This window comes from Castanea sativa, chromosome 7 (assembly GCF_040712315.1).
Source record: "Castanea sativa cultivar Marrone di Chiusa Pesio chromosome 7, ASM4071231v1".
Lineage (NCBI taxonomy): Eukaryota > Viridiplantae > Streptophyta > Magnoliopsida > Fagales > Fagaceae > Castanea > Castanea sativa.
The window spans coordinates 7,742,821-7,764,785 of NC_134019.1; the positions used below are offsets into that span (position 1 = coordinate 7,742,821).

Sequence of the window (21,965 nt, forward strand, 5' to 3'; positions counted from 1 at the left end):
TAGTACTATTATTATTATTATTATTATTATTATGTGACTCTCTACTCTCAAAGATTCTAGTAGTGGTACCATCTTCTTTTTTGTGGCTTGCTACTCTCTAGGACACTCTACAAATCTACAACTACATAATAATAAATAATAAAATAAATAACTCTATTAACTAGGCAAGGTGGCAAATCCATTAAATACCCACCAACCCCCATTTCTTTTTCTTTTTTTTTCCTGAATTTAGTTTGTAAGTTGTAACTGTGGGTGGGCTTTTATTTATTTATTCATTTATTTATTGTTTTGGTTGGGCTGTTAGGGAAAAGGGGTCAAGGTTTTGGAAGAGAAGGGCCCAACCTTAAAAAAATAGTCATATTATACCCAATAAAAAATATTATCTTTTGGGCTGGGGGCCAAGCCCCCTCCTAGGTCAGCCATTTTCTAGCAATCTGCAAAAATTTGATGAAACACATTTGTTTGTAGAAATCATCAAATTTGCAAACGGCTAGAAATCACCCAACAACATATGAACGATACAATATGTCATTCAGGGGTGATTTTTTTTTTCTTTGATGATTTCTATGGTTTTAGGTTCGAGGCTGGGGCTTGTTTTCAGTTTTTATTTTTGATTTAAAAAAATATTAATTTTGGTGTTTAAATAATAAGTTCAGCCTAAGTGTAAAACATTGTCTTTTTTGGTATTTAACCAACACTAAAGGAAGACTTTGATTAAATAAGTTCCAACTTAGATGCCTCACTTATTGAATAAAATAAAGTTAAAAGCTTAAAATAAATTTCAGTCAAATTTATAAAGTGCCATTTGTAATTAGGTTTTACTAACATGTGCTCTTAGGGCATAAATTAGTAAACTATTTTAAGAAACTTTTTACGGAAAAATGAAAAAATGATTAATTATTTTATCATCTTTTTTATTTCTCCATAAAAACTTTTTCAAAATAAATAGTTAATATATGCCCTTAGGGTATACATTAACCGGAGCCTTTGTAATTTATGGCATGTTTGAATTGAAGGGAGAGTAGAGAGAAATAGAGTTAATTAAAAATAGACTAATTTTATATTAATTATACTCTATTTTACTATACACCCCTATCCAAGCGGATCCTTACTCTCAGAGCTTCCTCGAAATTAGTCTATTTGTCTTCACTGTTTACAAAGCCCACGTGGAAATAAATTGGGCTGTGTAGATTTTGCTTTCTTGTTGACTACAACACACTCTTGTTGCCATTATTATCATTTGAAGACTTGAATATTCAGGAATGGTTCTATTCATGTCATTATTATCAATTTGAAGGGCTACCAACCATGTTGCCTCCGATCAGGATAGCATAATAGCATGTAAAGATTGCTGGAGATCTATTGTGGGGACTAGTTTCTGTACGACGCTAGTTTCTGTATTTCTTTACATTATCTGATTATCATTTCTAGTTTAGAACCCCACAATTTAAAAATAAAAATAAAAATAACTGCCCACACACATAGCATATATACCTAATTATTAGTATTATATAAAGATTTAATAAATTTGAATTATTTTAAGCTAGACAAATAAATGGCATTGAAAAGCATAATCTTTTAAATGCTCTCTTCTTTTTATTTTAGATATAGAATTATGTATATGATTAAATTTATTTAGTTCACTTACATTGGACTCTTCGTATTTTACACTAAATTAACTCACCTGATACAAAAATTAAAAACTTATACGGGACATGTGGCACAAAATTAAACTTCAATTAAAATCTAACTAGTTTGTAACTCCATGATGTGCATGTCTAAATTTAAAAATATATAATTAGATACATAGTTTTAAAAAAAAAATCATAGTTTAATTCCTACATAATTTAAATACTATTGATAATTTTTTTTAAATCTTTTTTTTAAAATCCCTCAGTATGAATATTTAATAAATAATTCTCATTTAATGTGACAATACTTTTAATTAAAAAGCTTCTTGATTATTGCAATGAGTAGTAAATGCTAAATATCTTCACTGAAATTAAGAAATTACTATAAAATTAGTATATTTAAAAAATGATAATTCTCCTTAAATTTGGTGTTGCCTTTATTATAAATATTAACAAACTTCTCGATTTTTTAAATGAGTAGTAAATACCTTCATCAAAATTAAGAAATTGAATTGACCCAATGTCACAAAAATAGAGCTAAATTCTAATCTAATTTTGAAAGCACTCATCTCAAAAAATTAAGATAGAGTAACGAAAACTGAGAACAGCTCTAGGGTGTTTCCAATTTTTAAGAAATGAGTTTAATGGTATGTTTGTAATTAATTGCAAGTGTGTGGAGCCCAAATCAAGCTCTTGTCAAATCCTTGCTCAGTATGTTGAAGTTTTTTTTCTTCTTTGAATTCACCTCCAGCATCACAACTGTGTAGAAACTTTTTCTTTTCTTCTTTGTGTGAGGCCCTATCTGTGCAGGCTGTGGGCTCCACCAATATGTGATAAAGTTGAGTTATAGAATAAGAAACACATGCGGGTATTTTTCCCAAATAAGAAGTTTTGAGTTTTGGGTTATATATGAGATAGAGATTTGAAATAAAATCATGAGTTTGAGTTATGAATTTTGAGATAGACTCAAACCAAACACCCTTTCCTTCCCACAATCCCACCCTGCTATACTGGTACACAATATTATATCCCTACCATATCCACTAACCTCATAAATTGCAAGGTAGGTTTTTGGAATTTAATAAAATAAAAAGTGTCAGCTTGGGCAAAAATTTCTCCCTATTTTAATATAAAAACTTACTTTTCTATTTTACATATTTTTCAAAACACCCCACATCAAATTATTTATTTCACACTTCATTTTATTAAAATATCACTTTTTCTTGATTTTTATTAATTGTTTCTCTTTCTTCATACACAATAACCACCCTCCACTTTCTTCCCTTATCCTCAAGATACATAAAGAAAGAATAACCAATTAAATGCAAAATAAATAGTGTCAATTTAAATTTATACGGTTACTATAGCAAACTTATAAATTTACATATACACAAACTGATGCACGTCATTTTTATACAAAACTATGTAAATTCTATACCTTTTTCTATTATATACAGACTGATATAAATGCTCAATGGCATATGGGATACTATTTAGGGATTCAATATAGGTTTATGGGAGGATCATAAGGTCGAAAATAAAGAACAGGGTCATGCAAGAATAGCTTTGTAATTTGGAACATATCACCGAGTATGAAAACCATATTTTCTTAATGTATATTACAATGACAGTAAAAAATCCAAGCAAGCAGATTTTATAAACTATTACTAGTACATATTTCCAGGTTTTTCAAATGGAAAATAGAACACAGGAGAGTTTCTCAGACATGAAAGTTTCACATTACAGTCATGGACATTATCTGACGAGCAAGACCGGGATCTTGCTGCAACAGCTCCCTCAAGTTGTTCTCCACCTCTGCCATCTGGTTCTCTAAATATTCCTTTGACGCCTGTACAGAACACAACCAAAAAAAAAAAAAAATACTAACAAAGTTAAAACAGAGAAACTTGAACATATTTTTTTCAAAAGAATGATGATTAGCTTCAGAAAGTTAAGCCAAGGTTGGCCAGGCACAGCTAAGGCCTAACAAGTCAGCAAAGGATTGGCTGAGTTTGGCTAATTCAAAACCTTTATTATATGGCAGATTGCCCATGGCATTTATCAATCTACACAATGGTAAAATCAAAAATAAAATGTGACATATGGCTGCTATGTTTTCTAACTAGAAAATTATATCTTCTAATTGTTTACTCCCGCTTAAACTGAGCAAATCTTGCATTCTCATCCGTAAATTGAGAAAGTTTTAAAATTGGAGACACTCCTAGAAAGAAATTCAATAACATTTTCATTATCCAGTTTACCTTTTTCACCTGACTTTTACTTGGTAATGGATAACATCATACAAGATTTGCTTAAATACACGTGATCATGATTCGTGACTCCCAATTATTTTTATTAAAACAAAAAAGATTGCTAATTACTATGTAATTTCACCAGTAACAACTTTGTAAAAGGTTTGGAAAGGGGTGGTGTATAAATTAACATAGAAAGAAGAGGGATTTTAGCAGCAAGGAAAAAAGAAAATGCACCTGTAATGAGGCAATTGCTGTTTCACTATCCTTTAGCTTTTGTTCCTGTTCATTCATTAAAACTGACTTGGGCTCTAAAACAAACCTGCACGCAAGAAAGGGAGATCACAATGTTCTAAAAACCAGACCAATCAACAAACCAGACAAGAGTCAAGTGCCAGAGGTTTGACCTTCCAGCCAACCATGGTCAAACTCTGAAGTCATTAATTTTTAATTACTAATGATTAACAAAAAGACAGAATATTTCAAAAATTAGAAAAGTAAAAATATATATATATGATGACATGTAGAGTTATTCATATCCACATGGAATTTAATCCTATAATGTACACATAAACATATGTATGCTTCATAAATAATTTTTGAATTAATGGCAAATGGTTTTCACATGTAATTAACATCAGAATAATTATATTGACAGTACCAAAACTAACAGAAAGTAATCAGTGGTTTTTTTATTAGCACACCAAATTTATTAGTCAAATGTCTCTGTTGAAAGGAGAAGGAAGGCTAGAATCCAACAGGTGCCTATTATTGAATACACCCAACCCAATAGTACCCGCTTTGAGATAATCTGGTGCCAAAACCACCGAATAATTAGGTCGTCAACCCCAAAAAGTGACTATGTACTTTATCTGCTAGATTACAAGTGGCATTTTATCAGAGGTTTCTACCCCCTGAAACTTTCATGAAGCTTCATTTTCTCAAATGAAAAGATAAACCCAACTGGACCCGAAAGGTTAGAGAACCCAAAGCCAGGTCAACGGTTGGACCATGTTTAACAAACTCTCAAATCCGTTTCTTTGACCAAGTTATCTAAGGGGCAGACCAGACCATAATCAAGGCCAGTCAGTGGTTAACTGCTCTGACTGGCCATGCAGTCTAGGTTTTTTAACTTTAGAAAGTGTCATATCTATAATCTGAAACCCCATGAATCCAAAAAATAATAATAATAATAATAATTTATATTCATTTAACGGCAAGCTCAGATAGGTAAATTAAAACTCACGTTCTCCCTGCAAAACAAAAAAGAAATAGATGTCATATTGAGGATAAATAAGCAAGAGTAGCACAATCACGAAATTAAAATGTGAGATATAACTGCTGTTCATGATTGATATGAAAATCACAGAGCCTCTTTTCAAAACTTTATAAAAATAGAGTAATTTTCTAAAAACTAAAGAAGGCACATTTATCTTTTTTGGTGATTCAGGCACTTTTACCTACAAGATACTCATACACAACTGGCGTTATTAACATATTTCAACAAGAGAATATGGTTTTCTTTATATACCTATAGATTTGTAGGTATTTGTATCATTAGAAAATTGTCGCAGCTCCTCCAAGGTAAGGAAAGCACGCTTCTTTTCTCCCTCTTTGTTTCGCATCTGATTTTGCACCTGAAACACAAGCGATCACAAACTTCAGCTCAAAGTACATTCATGAATCGTCATAAATTTATTAAGAGAAACTCATAAAGGTATAACCCTAATACAAGGGAACCCTTAAAAAATAAAAAGAGAAGCTAAGCTTCATATCTAAAAGAACCAAAAAGTCAAAGTCCGAAATTAAAGAGAAACAGCTAGTTGCTTTCATCCAAAAAGCAACCTCCATGATATAAAGTTAATAAGCCTTAGCTAAAATGGCACTTCCTTCTCTCACAAGGGCGGGTGAAGAGTGAGGTTGTCAGTTCAAACATTCATACCATTTGTCTCCCACTAAATCCTCCTCATAAGATGATGATGAGATTGCATTCAAAATCACTATAATTGTTGTCCATGCAAGACCTTATAAACAAAACAACAAATCCAAAACCAAGCTAGGCATAATTGCGAACAACAATAAAAGACAAACTAAATTTTCCGTGCAATAGGCAAAAGGAAAAAAGAAGATCCATCATCCTTATGCTTATTTACACAACGGAAGCTAACAACTACTATCTTCTTTCACTATCTTTTTTTCTTTTTTTTGAGAATAGATTTATTCACTATCTAAGATAAGCACAGCCGCACACATGACATGACATGACATTCTCAAAAAATAACTAGGACACAACATGAAGGGACACAGAAATTAATTAATATATTTAGGTATATTACATAGGAAGCACCTACATGGATACGAGCACAGTACGGTATGGTAACACAACAATTTTTGAAAAAGTAGGACACAAATACAGTGGGGATACATATATTAATTAATTCTAAAATATATTGTTATATATGGTTAAGCATTTATTTTCCATATTCTATTAAACATATATCAAATTAAGATAAATAAATATTTTATTTCTATATATTATTAATCATTATTTTTTATCAAATTAAGAGTACCAATGGATAATAAAGCAAATTTATTACTATTAAAGGATTTTCATAAATTAGAATACAAATCGAGGATAAAGATATTTACTAATTTTCAAATGCAATATTATTATTCAGAGCATGAATGTTTTCTTTGTTTTGTGAAAGGATGTTTGATTCCTCTTGTCCTCGTGTCCTGGCTATGTCCTGCATTTTTTTTTTTTTTTAATTTTTAAAAAAGGACACAGCTGGAACATGCGTGTAGAAGTGTTTGAGAAGTGTGATTGTATCAAGTGTCCAACGCGTATCCAACACAGGAACGGTGCCCCAAATGAAGCGCCTGTGCTTCCTAGTATATTATATAGGCATATTTTATTTTATTCAAAGTTTTTGAAGTAACAATGGCCAAAATGTTTAAAAACATATCTAATAATAGGCAGCAAAGAAGTGCGTTGATACCCATAAATGATGTCTAGAATACATATAAACTATCATAAACATCAAAATAAGAGAAAAGAATAGAGAAGACTTCAAGATGATCCAATGACAACATCATCCCCTTCATCACCTTCACCATCATAACCATCAACATCATCATCACTACCATCCCCAAAAAGACTTTTCACCATCACTACCATCAAGTTAAAGACCTACAATCTCAAGCAACCCAACTCCTCCAAATAGCTCATCCCAAGTATCCCCTATCATTATCCCACATATGAGTTTCTCTTTATTGTACCCTTCCTTACTCTTTGATAGAAGTTGAAGATTAGCATGCACATATACTTTCTTTCTTTTTTATAAGTAATAAGAATAGTATTAATCATGAAGAAAGAACAAATAAAGCAAATACAAGGTGTTCATTATGGTGAACACAAGAAAAAACAACAAAGATAGAAAAAGCAACTTAGGGGATAATACTAAGGGAAGAAAGAAACTCAATGATGGAAGAACAAGTCGAAGAACCGTAGCACCTAGACCAATCAAACAAAGTAATTTGGCATAGAGCTTGTAACTGAACAATCGATTTCTCTTTAGCCTCAAAAGAGCGCCGATTTCTTTCCATTCAAATAACCCACATCAAACAACCAGAAACCATATTCCAAATGTCCAAAGTAAATTGCCCTACAAGACACGAAACTCTCCACACCAAGTGAGCTATAGGACACTGTAGGAGAAGATGATCTACAGTTTCCTCATTACAGCAGCACATACAACACTGATTCGCCAAAGAGAGACCCCGGAGCATCAAATTTTCAAAGGTAAGAATCCGACCATGAGCTGCTGTCCACATGAAAAAAACCACCATTTTAGTAACCTTAACCTTCCAAATACCCTTCCAAGGGAAACTAGGGATAGAACCACCCCAGATCTTATTGTAATAGGACAAAATATCAAACTTGCATTTCCCATTAAGACACCAAAGGGAACTGTCACACCCAACACCCCAAGGAATCTGAGCTTGAATGAAATCGAGGAAAGAGAAGGTAGCTTCTAATTCCCTCTCGTGAAAGTCCCTATAAAATCTCAAATTCCAAAATCTATCATTTCCACCCTCCTAATGACACAATACATCAGAAATGCAAGCTTCCTTGTCATTTGAACACACATATAATTGAGAGTAGCACATTTTAAGTGAGATATGCCCAACCCACCTATCATGCCAAAAAAGAATATGAGAGCCATCACCCACCACTAGGGCCAAATGTTTGGAGAATCTCTCCCAACCTTCATTAATACCACGCCAAAGACCACACCCATGGACCTTTCTACATACTTTAGTATTCCACCCCCCTTGATCCTCTCCATATTTAGTGGCAACAACCCTCTGCCAAAGACAGGTTCCTTCTTGTCCAAAACTCCATAACCACTTTCCTAAGAGGGCTTGATTGAAATGCACTAACTTCCTAATCCCCAAACCACCCATCCCTAAAGGTGAATACACCTTCCACCAAAGAATATTTGAAACACTCCTCTGAAGATCCCCATAAAAAGTTTCTCTGAATACGTTCCAACCTATCAGCCACCGCTACAAGGATGGTAAATAAGGAAAGATAATATGTAGGTAGACTAGAAAGGGTGCTCTTCAAAAGCGTGAGTCTACCACCCTTAGACAAATACAGACGCTTCCAACCTGAATGTTTCTTCTCCATCTTCTCCAAAATAGGATTCTAAATGGATGTTATCTTATACAGAGTACCCAACGGCATTCCAAATACTTCATAGGCAAGCTTCTCTAGAAGCATCACAAAACAAAATGATATCATTTGCAAACAACAAATGTGATATACGTACCCCAATAGAGTTAACTGATCCCACATGAAAACCACGAAGCAAACCACTCACCTCAGTTTTCTTCAGAATCTGACTTAACACTTCCATAATCAAAAGAAAAAGAAGAGGGGACAGCGGATCAACTTCTCAAACCATGAGAACTTCCAAAAAAACCTGCTAGGGATCCATTCACAAGAACAGAGAAACAAATAGTATTTATGCAAGCCTTAATCCACCCCCACCACTTCAACCCAAAACCCATCATATTCAACAAGTAGAATAAGGCATCCCAATTTACATGATCATAGGATTTTTCTATCTCCAACTTACACACTACACCTAGTGAATGACACTTCAATCTACTATCTAGGCACTCATTTGCAATAAGCACTGAGTCCAAAATTTGCCTCCCACCAACAAAGGAATTTTGAGACTCTAATACCAGACTATCTAACACCACCCTCAACCTATTCTCCAACACCTTAGATAGCAACATGTACACACCGCCCACCAAGCTGATAAGTCGAAAATCCTTAATATTTATAGCGTTATTTTTCTTGGGAATTGAAGAGGGAAAAGAAGCATTTAGAGACCATTCAAACACAAAGTACCTATGAAAGAACTTAAATACAGCCATAACATCAACCTCCACAACCCTCCAACATTTGTGAAAAAAAGCCATGGCAAATCCATCCGGACCAGGGGCTTTCTCCCCTCCGATCTCCGTCAAAACCTGGGTGACTTCTTCTTTCGAGAACTCCCTCTCAAGTGACAACCTTTCATCCTCCCCAATACAAGCAAAATCCAATCCATCCACAGTTGGACGCCACGTATCTGTCTCTGTATAAAGATCCTGATAGAATTGGACCACTTGAGAACATACAACAGGTTCATCCTCATATACAACACCATCTACCTCTATGCTTCTAAAGTAATTAACTCTTTTTTTTTATAAGTAAGAATGATATATATACGAAGGTTACTCTATGCCTGAGAAACACATAGCAGCCCAGAAATACAAGAAAAAGAAAACAAAGAGAAACAAGAGAGAAAACCAAACAACAGAGAAATTACAAAAAGAGAAGGGAACAAAGAAAAGAAGGGAGGGAATCACTAGACGTGAGTCCCCACGCCCTAGACCAATCAAAAAGAGTTCCACAAAAAGAAGCAAGCAACTGATCCCTAGAGCTATCCAAATCCTCAAAAGTCCTCCGGTTCCGCTCCTTCCAAATACACCAAAAGATGCACAACGGGACTAAATTCCAGATCTGAGACGAATGCTTCCCCAACCAATTCCACCATCCAAAAAGCAAGTCTGGAACCAATCTAGGCATAACCCAAGCCAAGCCAAAAGTTATAAAAACAAAGCTCCATAACCGATAGGCCACCTCACAATGAAGAAGAAGGTGATCTACCGTCTCTCCACCATGACGGCACATAATGCACCAATCCACAAAAACCAATCTCCTCAATCTCAGATTGTCTCCCGTTAGGATCTTATTCCAAGCTACACACCAAACAAAAAAAGAAACTCGCCTAGGGGCCTTAACTCTCCAAATAGCTTTCCAAGGAAAGATAGTTGAAGGAGAATTTCTTAATTTGTAATAGTACGACCAGATGTCAAAAGCCTCATTACGACCGGATGCTAAAGTAATTAACTCTTCTACAAGAATTCGCTAATCTATGAAAGAAGAGTGTGTTGTTATCTCCCTCCTTCACATTCAGAGCACAAGACTTTTGTCTCCAGAAAGTCTCTTCCAAAGTAGCTAAAACTTCAATATCATCTTTAACCTGTATTCGGAGAGATTGTTCCTCATGTGAAAGGCCCAATTGTTCCTCATGCACATATACTAGATCTTAAGCATGTTTAGAAGTCACATGTTCCTCCTCAGTGAAAGAAGATCAAAGATACGCACCTGTAAACTTACTAAATCACCCTTTTACTATGTGACATATGATGTACACATTGATTGGTGGATTAAAATTTACACACCACTCATTGCAAGGCGTTGAATCCTAAGCAAGTGTAATAATTTTTTTGATAATTAAAAGTTTGCATAAGGTTTGCATTCCCAAGTAACACAAAACAAAACATAGGATCCATATATAACTCGACATTAAGCAGCTACCCTTAACTAAAAAAATGAAAGATTAAGCAAAAAAAAAACAAAAACAAAAACCATAAAAAAAAGACATAGCTCACACCTTATACAACTAAATAATGAAAAACCCAGTTCACACCTTGTATTAACTAAATCATGAAAGACCCAGTTCACATTTTGTTACCAAATTCATGCTACCATATGATTTAACACAAAAAGAACCCAACTTTAAGTTGCAATTGAAACTAAAAATTAAAAACAAACAAATAAATAATCCAAAATGTGAAACAGAGTGACTGACCTGCTTCAGTTTTCCAGTGGTCTCAATCATGCGACCTTGAATCTCCATAAAAGCCTGTATGTAATGACGTTAAAAAAAAAAAAAAGGGTCTGTTTGGTTGCTAAGAAAAAATTAAAGAAAATATTCAAAAACTTACAGCTCTGTTCGCTTCGTCGGCCATTGCAGAACTCAAAAGAAGATTTTTATCAAATCAATTCCGATTGTGATTTGCTAATTAATTCCGACTGAGTATTTGTTACTTCATTGATTTTGGAAATGGGTCTTAGGGCACGAGATATTGGATAAGGGATTGTGTCCGGTCGGCCCAGATTATTTTGGGCCGTATTATTTGACCCAATTGGTAAATTTCCCTCTGAATCTGAATATAATGGTCTAATGGATGTCTTTTTGTTTTGTTATGATTGACAAACAATGAGAAAATAGCGGGTTCCAGTTAACTTAACTGATAAAGTATTTGATGGTTGTATAAGAGATTTGGAGTTCAATTCTCACCTACACTAAAAACTAATTGGTGTCTTGGTCTGATGATAAAGAGTTGTTATCAGGAATGGACGTCATAGGTTAAAACTCTATAAAAAAAAAACAAAACAAAACAAAAAATCAAAAAAGACAGTTTGCCTACAAAGTACATAGTTTATAACTAATAGTTACAAACTCTCACTAAAAATTTAGAAGATTACTAATAGGATAAATACTTTTAATTTGTTATACTAATTATTTTAATTAATGCACTAATTGTTTTAATATAGTGAAATTTTAATGTCATTTTTATAAGATTTATAGGAGAATTGATTCAAAAAATGATATTTTTGCTCAAATTTAGTTGCTTTTGCAAACAATTGAAAATTTGAAAAAAAAAATCCAAGAAAAGAAAAAATAATAATAACACACAATTAATCTTGTAAAAAAATAATTGAAAGATATTTGCATTTTTATTTATTCAAAATGATATTTTCATTCTTGAGAACATGCATCTATATCAGTTACTATATCATACCATTTTTAAATTTGTAAACACATATAGTATAATTAAATCATTACACCATTCTTATTGTCTACCATTCTTATTGTCTATCTATTTATTTATAAAATAGATCACAAAATATTACAATTTTATACAAGGAAAATTATTGAAATATTGGAGAAAACTAATAACAAGTTAGAGACATGATTAATATATATGATGCAATTTGTCAAAGGAGACTTAAAGTGGTAGTGGAATTCTGTCATTCCGGTTACTACTCATAATGACGTTGACATAATTGACAGGTTATTTGGGTTGTGAAGGATGTCAAAGTTCAGTTGACTGTACAGATAAGAAACAGAAGGAGAGATCAGATGCAAGCAGTCCAAGCTAATTGAGTTGAAGAATGTTTGAAGACATAAGCTCAGGCAAAGAGGCAGAGTATTAGAACAGAGCATTGGAAGGCTTATGCATAAGCTTGTTAAACGACTGCTGCAACAGATACGACCTATTAGGCTTGTTAGTTCAATTAGAAGCTACCTATAAACACGTGTAATGTAATGATTGGCTATTGGTGTTGGATCCGTATTGTGTGGAGTTAGTTAGGAGTTAGTTATTTCATTCTTGTGCTAGTTCTGGCATATAAAACCTAATGTACATTCAGTTTGGTTAATTAATGCAATAGAAAGTTTTCTCCAATCCTGATATTCTCTCTAGCTTGTGATCAATTGCTCTTTTCCTAGCTCTTTATTTTCTTATAAAGGAATCACATGTCAATAGCTGTAGTATGTTCAATTTTCAACAAAAAAAAAAATTATGTGTTTATATAAGATGACTTACAAAAACGATTGGACATACTACAGAAATTTCAAAACTCTAATGGTAGATGTATGAATTGGGGGTTTTCGAAACTTTCAAAACTCTGATTGTGGATGTTAAATTTGTGGATAGTGATTGTGGATGTGTTTGATATCAGTATGTAATACAAGACATGAAAGATTATGAAAAAATTAAAAGAAGGGATAAATGGAAAAGAAGAATATAGGTTTAATCCTTCTTTGCATTTTCTGTTTGCTAAACTTTTGCTTTTTTTTTTTATAGGTAGTATGTTGTGCTATGTATGTTCTTATAGAAGGCTTCATTGTGTTGATGGCTGTGTATTAGCAAGATATTTCCATGAAGAAAATTTATCTAGATATAACATAACATGTCAAAGAATTAGCATGTTGTAGTGCTAGGCTAAAAATATTCTTGTGGTGATTGTAAAATCCAAGGTTAAAATAATTCTCACAAGTTTATTTTAAAAAGTAAAGAAAAGTAAGCAGAAGAATTAGCAAGAAAACAATTGTCTGAAACAATAGCAAATAATTAATAGGAATGATAATTGTTTACAGCTTAAATTACAAAAACACATAGAAGACGAGCAAATTTGTGGTTGAATCATTATCAATCTTCCAACAACTTGTAATCTTCCAACAACTTGTAATCTTCCAACAACTTGCAACCAGGGACGAAGGGAGACTTGGACAAGGGGGGAATGGCCTCCCTAATTTTTTTTTTTTAAATAATATTAATATATACATAAGTACCAATTTTAGCAATTTTGTTCTATAAAATTACACTGCCCCTTAACAATATCATTGATTCTTTTAATAGTACTACTATAGCCACAAACTTTTCTACAACATTTTTGCAAACTATTGAGGTAGTAAATTCTTATTGATTTGCATATGAACTCATCAATTATATCATATTTTTACTTGCTAATAATCACACATCCCATTAACAATTTGTAAAAAAGTTTGTAACTTTAGCATTTACCTCCTTTTAAAGTCAAATATAAAATATAAAACAAAATAAACAAGTTCAAAAAAATTATCCAACAACAAAAATTACCAATAGTAAAGCTAAAAACAATTAAGCCCAATCAACCAATTTTACTCAAAACAAACATCTTGGCCCTTTAAAATTTTTTAACAAAATAATTTTGTCCATACCTAGATGCACACATCAAAAACACAAATAAATAAATAACCATTAGCTGTTAAGCAACAAAGGCGGAGGCTAGAACTGCCGCACATAACCAACAAAAAAATTGCCCCCCTAACTTCAAGTCCTGCCCTGTACCTGCTTGCCACTAAGGCATAAGAGTTCAAACTTTTACATTTATTATAAGCAATTTAGAAACTAAGTCTTGAGTATTATTTGATTGACACAGTAAACAAATATCTAAATGATACTGTGAATTGGAGCTCTCAACAGTAAATGGATCCTTTTGAAGCAAATAGGGCAAATTCATAATCTCTTCAGCATGATTTTGTTGAGAGAGAAAGAGAGAGAGAGAGAGATGATGATGATGATGATGAATTTCGTGAAGGTTCAATTCATAAGAATATAATGAACAATTAGAAAAGATTACTTATTTAACATGTTGGAAACCATCAGTTCCAAAAACTTAAGCTGTAAGAGAGTGGATTAATAATATAAATCGAGCATGTCATGAATGCAAAAACCATTAAATTCAAGATAAAAAGAAGAAGAAAAACATATAGGGTTAAGAAGCTCACCTTTCTAAAAGAACCAGGGCAAACCTTCATGAAAAATCCTGAATTACTACCTGACATAGATCTTTGGTATGTGACACACCTTTGGAAAATCCACTCTACATTATCTCTGGATGCTATTTTTAAGTTCCATTGAGATAGATCTCAGAAACAGTTCTTGGAGATTAAGGTATTCAATACCCTTGGGCATTGTCTTTAATTTCATGCAACTGTCAATCTCAAGGTATTTCACATTTGGCATCACCCCCTTCTCTATAATTATCTCATTCAACTGAGGGAAATTACAAGTCGCCAATTTTGTAAGCATAGGAAAGCTTGTACTAAAACACATTTGTTTTTCCAACATAGACATTAGTAAGTCCAAGATCTCCCAGATGGGGTAATGTAGCAATGTGAGGGAGTAGATCTTCTTCCAATCTCGACCAATGCAGACACAAAAAAGTTAAGGCTTTGAAGTGAACAAAACTAATGTGGCACCTTTACTAGCTTTCCAACCAAAATAAACTTATGAAGGTTGGGAGGAGGAGACGAAAGTGAATCTATTCGTAGGGTTTCATCCTCAGTTGTTACCCCGATACACAAGTAGCAAAGAAGCCTTATCTTTTGGATTGCAACATATAAGTCTGTCTCATCTACTTCATTCACATTTGAAAAACCGATCATGGTAAGCTAGGTCATGCTCCAAATCCGTCTTATCAAGTCACCATTTGATTCCAAAAATGAGAAAACTTGCAACTTTTTTAATCTACAAATATTTGATGGTGTTCTCACCCCAATAACAAATTTGAAACCATTCCAATTTCCAGTGTAGTGGTGTACAATTAAATGTCGCAAGTTTTGCAACTTTCCTATTTTACAAGGAAGGGCCTCTATCTTTGTGTTCCTGATGTCCAAGGTTTGAAGGTTAAGGAGCTTCCCTATAGCTTTTGGAAGCTCCTTAACTAAAGTTCCCCTTAAATTCAAATATCTTAAGTTGAATAATTTGAATACTTCATCAAGTAATTCATCAATAGGGGCATGTTCCAAATCTAAGATCCTTAACATTTTAATTCTAGAAGGCAATGTTTTCAATGACTTGTTAAAAACTAGAAAATAATGAAGCTTTGACATATCTATAAATGATTTGAATTCTCTATTGGTTTTGTGAATTGAAACGTGGCTTGCCTTGCATTCATTCATTTCTTCTCCTCTTTCATGTACATTGCCAAAATTTTCTATGTCTAATATTGATAAAGCAAGCTCCCGCAGAAGATCATGCATTTTACATCTCCTTGGCCTTCCAAATTCATTCCTTTGTACAACTTGAAGCAACTACGAAAAATGAGTTCTACTAAATAACTCTCTGCAACTTCTTCTATAGTAAACCCGTTTACTTCTTCTACAAATCCTTCTGCCATCCATAGCTTAATGGGCCTTTTTCTTCGAATTTTATGATCTTATGGGAAAAGGGAGCAATATGAGAAACAATACTTCAAATTATTGAGGTTCTTAAGTTAGGGTATTCAATAATTTTTTTGTAGAGTACAAAACCTATTAGTTTAAAACCAAGAACAGACCCAAAATTTCAAGCTAGAGGGGGCCGGAGTAGAAGAAAAAAAACTCTAAATAGGCATCCATATAGTATAAACAAATTGTAAATACACAAAATCGTTGTCTCTTAATACATTAAAATGCAATCATTGACCATCAAAAACAAAAAACAAAATAATAATTTTAAAAAAAAACTAGGTTGGCTAGGATTTTTTTTTTTTTTTTTTGGAAGTTAGAGCATTTGTAGTAGTGGTGCTAAAAAATTTAGCTTTTAGCACCTGAAAAAACTACTTTATCTATTTTACCACCTCACTTTACAATACACCCAACATTAAATATTCTATTTTTTACCACTTCATTTAAAATAATATAAACAACTCATTAAAATAATAAAGGTAGAGAGAGAATTTGAGTTTTTTAATTGAAGGTAAAGAGATAATCTTAATAAAATATTGTATGTTATTTTTAACAACTTACTACAGTCAACTGATATTTATACCAGTTTAATGTAATTGCAAAAAAATTAGTTTTAACTTCTTCAATAACACATGGTTTTTTAGTTCTTTTGGGGTAAAATAGTTTTTTTTTGCTAAAATACAATCACTATTGTGAATATTTTTGTTAAGTTTTTGGGTTAGATAGTTACCTAAGGTTTTCGAAGGGAGGCCTAACTACAAAAATGATCTATAAAATAAGTAAAAAAACAAGAATGGGCCATGGGGGCAGGCTCTCTTGGATCCCCAGCTGGGTCCATCACTGTTTAAAACTAATTTTTTTTTTTTTTTTTTTTTGCAAGTATAAAAAGTTTATATATGTGATGCTGCCATTGCTTTTTGTAGTTTTTCCTTGCATGGCATTTTTCTTTCTTTCTTTCTTTTCTTTGGGTAAACTCGCATGTCATTTTCACGTGGCTTCTTTGGTAAATTTCACGAATTTCATTAAAGTTTTATTAAATAGCACTTCTTTTTCAACTACAGACGAAAATAATACTCTCTCCTTTAAAGTTATCATAGGTTTCACTAAATAACTTATCCCCAAAATAGGGACATGATACTCTCATTTCTTTCTTTTCTTTTTTTCTTTTTTTTACAATAATTCAATATTACAATGTGAAGATGGATTTTGAACCATGATTTTCTTAATAAAGAAAAACATGTTTTTGTGTCACAGTTCTCAAAGTAGCTGCCCTAGCTCACTTTCTAATAATACGGCGCTACTTGTCTCTCTCTAATATTGGCATGACTATATATTAAACTAGCTTCATTACACGCGCTTTGCGAATACGATGAGGGTTTTTTTTTTTTTTTGGTCTAGTGTAGTCTTAATTTCACCCCTTTATTTTTTAATTTTGGATAAGTTTGTTTTGAAGACATGAATTAGTAAGAATGTCCTATTTTGTAGGTATTTTAAATAAAATTAAAGATATATTTTTACCGAGTTGTTCAAATTTATTTTCTGTTAAATGTAAACTTTAGAAATATTTCTTGACAACATAAAAGTCCAATCCAAAAATATCACACTACAAAGCTCTCAAATAGCTGCCATAACTCACTTTCTAATTATATGGTGCTAACTGTCACTCTCTAATATTGGCATGATTATATATTAAATAAAACTTAAATAACTAATAATGGCTAAAATATTGCCACTTGTAATAATTATAATATTCAAAAATAAATTAGGCCCCCAATCCCTAAAAAATTGACTGATGCTGTATCTGCCAGATTGGAAGTGGGCCTTCTTTTTTGAGGAACACAAGTGGGCCTTTTATTAGATGTTTCTATCCCTGACACTTTCGCGAAGCTTCGTTTTTTAAAATTAAAAATCAACCCAACTGGGTCCAAAAAGTTTGAGTACAAAGCCAGGTCAACAGTTGGACCATGTTTGACGAAGTCTTCACCCAAATTATCCAAGGGGCATAACCAGACCAAAATCAAGGCCAGTAAGTGGTGGTCTGACCGGCGATTCAGTATAGGTTTTAAACTGAGTTTGGTTCAGTCTTTCAAAATTGTAATTGTTTTAAAAAGTGTGGTATAAAATTAAATTTTTTTTAAAACTCTGTTTTCAATATAAACAGTCGAAAAAGTATTTTTTGAAAAAACTAAGTGTTTAGCTAGCACTTATAAAAAATGTAGTTGGAGTTGTAAATTAATTACCAAAAATGACAAAATGTAATAAGGGAGTTTATTTCATTCTTAGCATCAACTTCTTAATAATAATAGTAAATATATTATTGGTATTATTATTATTATTATAATACATTATTGGTACTGATATTATTAATGAAGAGAAATGAACCAAAGGAGCAGCAATAGCATAGAGGAGCTCGAGCCTCCTACAGAGAGAAGCGTGTGAGATTGTGAGATATGGGCTGACGGCTGACCACTTGCGTGTTTTGCCAGTATAATCGAGAGGTAAAGTGGGGTTTTTAAGAGAAAACTAAGGGCAAATTAAGGAAATAGATGTACTTTACAACGGAAACATTTATGTTTTGAACTAATGCATTTGTTGCGATTTGCAATCACAGCTCAAAGGCTGCCGCACGAAAACATAGAAAAACACAATTTCAGGAAGACAACATGCTCTTAAAATTTGTTACCAAACACATGTTTACATAAATTAGAATGATGAAGGCATGTTTTGGACCTTTAAAGTTGAACCAAACAAGCACTTAAAACTTTTAATCTAGAAGATCATAAATCAAATAAAAAAAATTTAAAAATTCATTTACGTACAGGAGTGAAAATAAAACTTAAGAGTGGTTGATATGAAAATCACATAGCCTCTTTTCAAAACTTTATACAAATTGAGATTCATTTTCTAAAAACTAAAGAAGGCACCTTTATCTTTTTTGGTGCTTCGGGCAATTTTATCTACAAGGTACTCATACACAACTGGAATGTTTATCATATTTGAACAAGAGAATATGGCTTTCTTTATATACCTATAGATTTGTAGGTATTTGTATCAATAGACAATTGTTGCACGCTTCTTTTCTCCCTCTTTGTTTCGCATCTGATTTTGCACCTGAAAGCCATGTGATTACTTACTTCAGCACAAAGTACATTTATGAATCGTATAAAAAATATTAATAGAAATGCATAAAGGCATAGCCCTAGAACAAGGAAAATATAAACGGGAACCCGCAAAAAACAAAGCAGAAGCTAAGCGTCAAAGCTAAAAGAACCAAAAAGTGGAAATCAGAAATTAAAGAGAAACAACTAGTTGCTTTTATTCAAAAAGCAATCTCCATAATATAAAGTCAATAAGCCTTAATGACACTTCTTTCTCTCACAAGTGCGGATGAAGAGTGATGTTGTCGGTTCAAACCTTCATATATAGCATTTGTCTCCCACTAAATCTCCTAATAAGAGATGATGAGATTACATTCAAAATCACTATACATTGGTGTCTATGCAAAGACCTTTGCAACAAGCCAACAAATTTAAAACCAAGCTAGGCATAATTCACATAATTGCAAACAACGAAAGACAAACTAAAGTTTCCTTGCAATAGGCAAAAGGAAAAAAGATCATCCATCATCCCTATGCTTATTTACACTTGGCTAACTACTATCTTCTTTCACTATACAAGATCTAAGAAGCATAGACTCAGACATGACATAACATGACATTCTTAAAAAAAAAAAAAAAAAAAGATACAGCACAACAGGGACACTAATTAATTAATATTTATTTTTAAGTATATTATATAGCCATAATTATATTTATTTTAGGTTTTAGAAGTAACATCTGTCAAAATGTTTAAAAACATGTCTAATTATAAGGAGCAAAGAAGTGCGTTGTGTTAGGTTCTAAAAGTTTAGAACAACTAGCAAATCGTGAGCACAAACTTGTCTAGATATAGATCCTAGAGTCTATAAGTATTATTAAATAATGCTCAAGGTGATTCAAGTCAAGATTTAAGAACATATAAGTTGTAGAAAGAAGAATTCAGAATGTGCCTGGTTCGACTGATCAAGAGATAGGCTCGATCGATGGAGAGTTGTATCTACAGAATTTTGATTAATCCTGAATAACAGTTCAAGCCCAAAAAGAATTAGGGTTTCAGATCTACTTCTTCTAGTATATAAAAGAAACCCTAAGCATGTTTTTATATGGCATTTCAGAGAGAGAAGAGTGTGCCTCTTTTGTATCTAGGGTTTTGTACTAAAAAAAACTCTCATATCTTCTACCGATGTTATTCCTTGAAGAATCTCAAGATCCGATATTGTAGAAGTTGCTGCCTTCTCTAGTCATCAAAGGTGTTGATGATCTAACCTTCAAGGGTGGTCTTGGAGTCATAAACATGAGAGTTTGTATTGATAAACATTTGAGTGGAGTCACAAGTGTGGGTATTTGTGTTGCAAAGGCCAAGGAAAGAAGTAGTCTGTGGACTCGGAGTCATCATGGGGTCGTGGTAGTAAGTTCTACGTGTAGTAGCAATAGGATGTTAGTGGTCTAAGTCTTATTGTAAACTTCAATTCTTTCTAGTGAATTTGCTTTTTACCTTGAAAATAGTTAGGTTAAATTCTCTTCAGGTTTTTTACCGATTTGATTTTCCTAGGTGATCATATCATCATGTTCTTTATTTTCCACTGTTTTACATGACATGACTTTATTATTTTAACCTAGATCTGAATAATAAACTTGAGTATTTACTTGATTAATTAATTAGGTTAAACCATCTAGTTTATAGGGATCCAAAAACCTAACAAATGGTACCCATAAAATGATGTTTAGAATACAAATAAACTATGATAAACATCAAAATAAGAAAAGAATAGAGAAGACTTCAAGATGATCCAACAACATGACATTCTCAAAAAAAAAATTAGGATACACAACAACTAATTAATTAATATATATTTTAAGATATATTATATAGGAATATTTTATATTTATTTTAGGTTTTAGAAGTAATAACTGTCAAAATGTTTAAAAACATACCTAATTATAAGGAGCAAAGAAGTGCACTTTGAAACGAATTTCCTGGGCCAGTGCTTTACCCCTTCGCAGGGCTCTCCCGGCACGAACAGTGATTAGTCTCTGGTTGAAAGCCTTGAGGATACACTGTGGGCAACCAAACCAAAAAAAAAAAAAAAAAAGAAGTGCACTGATACCCATAAAATGATGTTTAATATACAAATAAATTAAACTATGATAAACATCAAAATAAGAGAAAAGAATAGAGGACAGTTCAAAATGATCCAACAATATAACATGACATGACATTCTCAAAATCAATTAGGATATGACGCGACAGGGTCACAACAGTTAATTAATTAATATATATTTTAATGTATATTATATAAGCATATTTTATGTTTATTTTAGGTTTAGAAGTAACAACTGTCAAAATATTTAAAAACATGGCTAATAATAAGAAGCAAAGAAGTGCATTGATACTCATAAAATGACGTTTAGAATACAAATAAACTATGATAAACATCAAAATAAGAGAAAAGAATAGAGAAGACTTCAAGATAATCCAACGACAACGTCATCCCCTCCATCACCTTCACCATCATAATCATCCATCGACATCATCATCACTACCATCCCCAAGAAAAAACTATTCACCGTCAATACCATCCAGTTAAAGACCTACAATCAAAAACAACCCAACTAATCCAAATAGCTCATCCCAAGTATCACCTATAATTATCTCACGTGTGAGTTGCTCCATTATTGTACCCTTCCTTACTCTTTGAAAGAATTTGAAGATTAGCATGCACACATACTAGATCTTAAGCATGTTTAGTAGTCATTTGTTCCTCCTAAATGAAAGAAGATCAAAGGTACGCA

General features: G+C 32.6%; 1 protein-coding gene and 1 pseudogene across 1 annotated transcript; both read right to left on the minus strand.

Annotated features, from left to right (window-relative positions):
* Positions 1–3,184: 3,184 nt before the first annotated feature.
* On the minus strand, positions 3,185–11,388 carry LOC142642345 (prefoldin subunit 1). The gene is made up of 6 exons (XM_075816698.1): positions 11,237–11,388; positions 11,101–11,154; positions 5,415–5,520; positions 5,130–5,136; positions 4,121–4,205; positions 3,185–3,480 (listed from the first exon to the last, which is right to left on the minus strand). Exons 1-6 carry the CDS (start codon positions 11,258–11,260, stop codon positions 3,367–3,369), a joined length of 390 nt encoding a protein of 129 aa, XP_075672813.1. The 5' UTR covers positions 11,261–11,388; the 3' UTR covers positions 3,185–3,366.
* Positions 11,389–14,677: 3,289 nt separating this feature from the next.
* On the minus strand, positions 14,678–21,752 carry LOC142643913 (disease resistance protein RPM1-like; annotated as a pseudogene).
* Between the last annotated feature and the right edge of the window lie 213 nt (positions 21,753–21,965).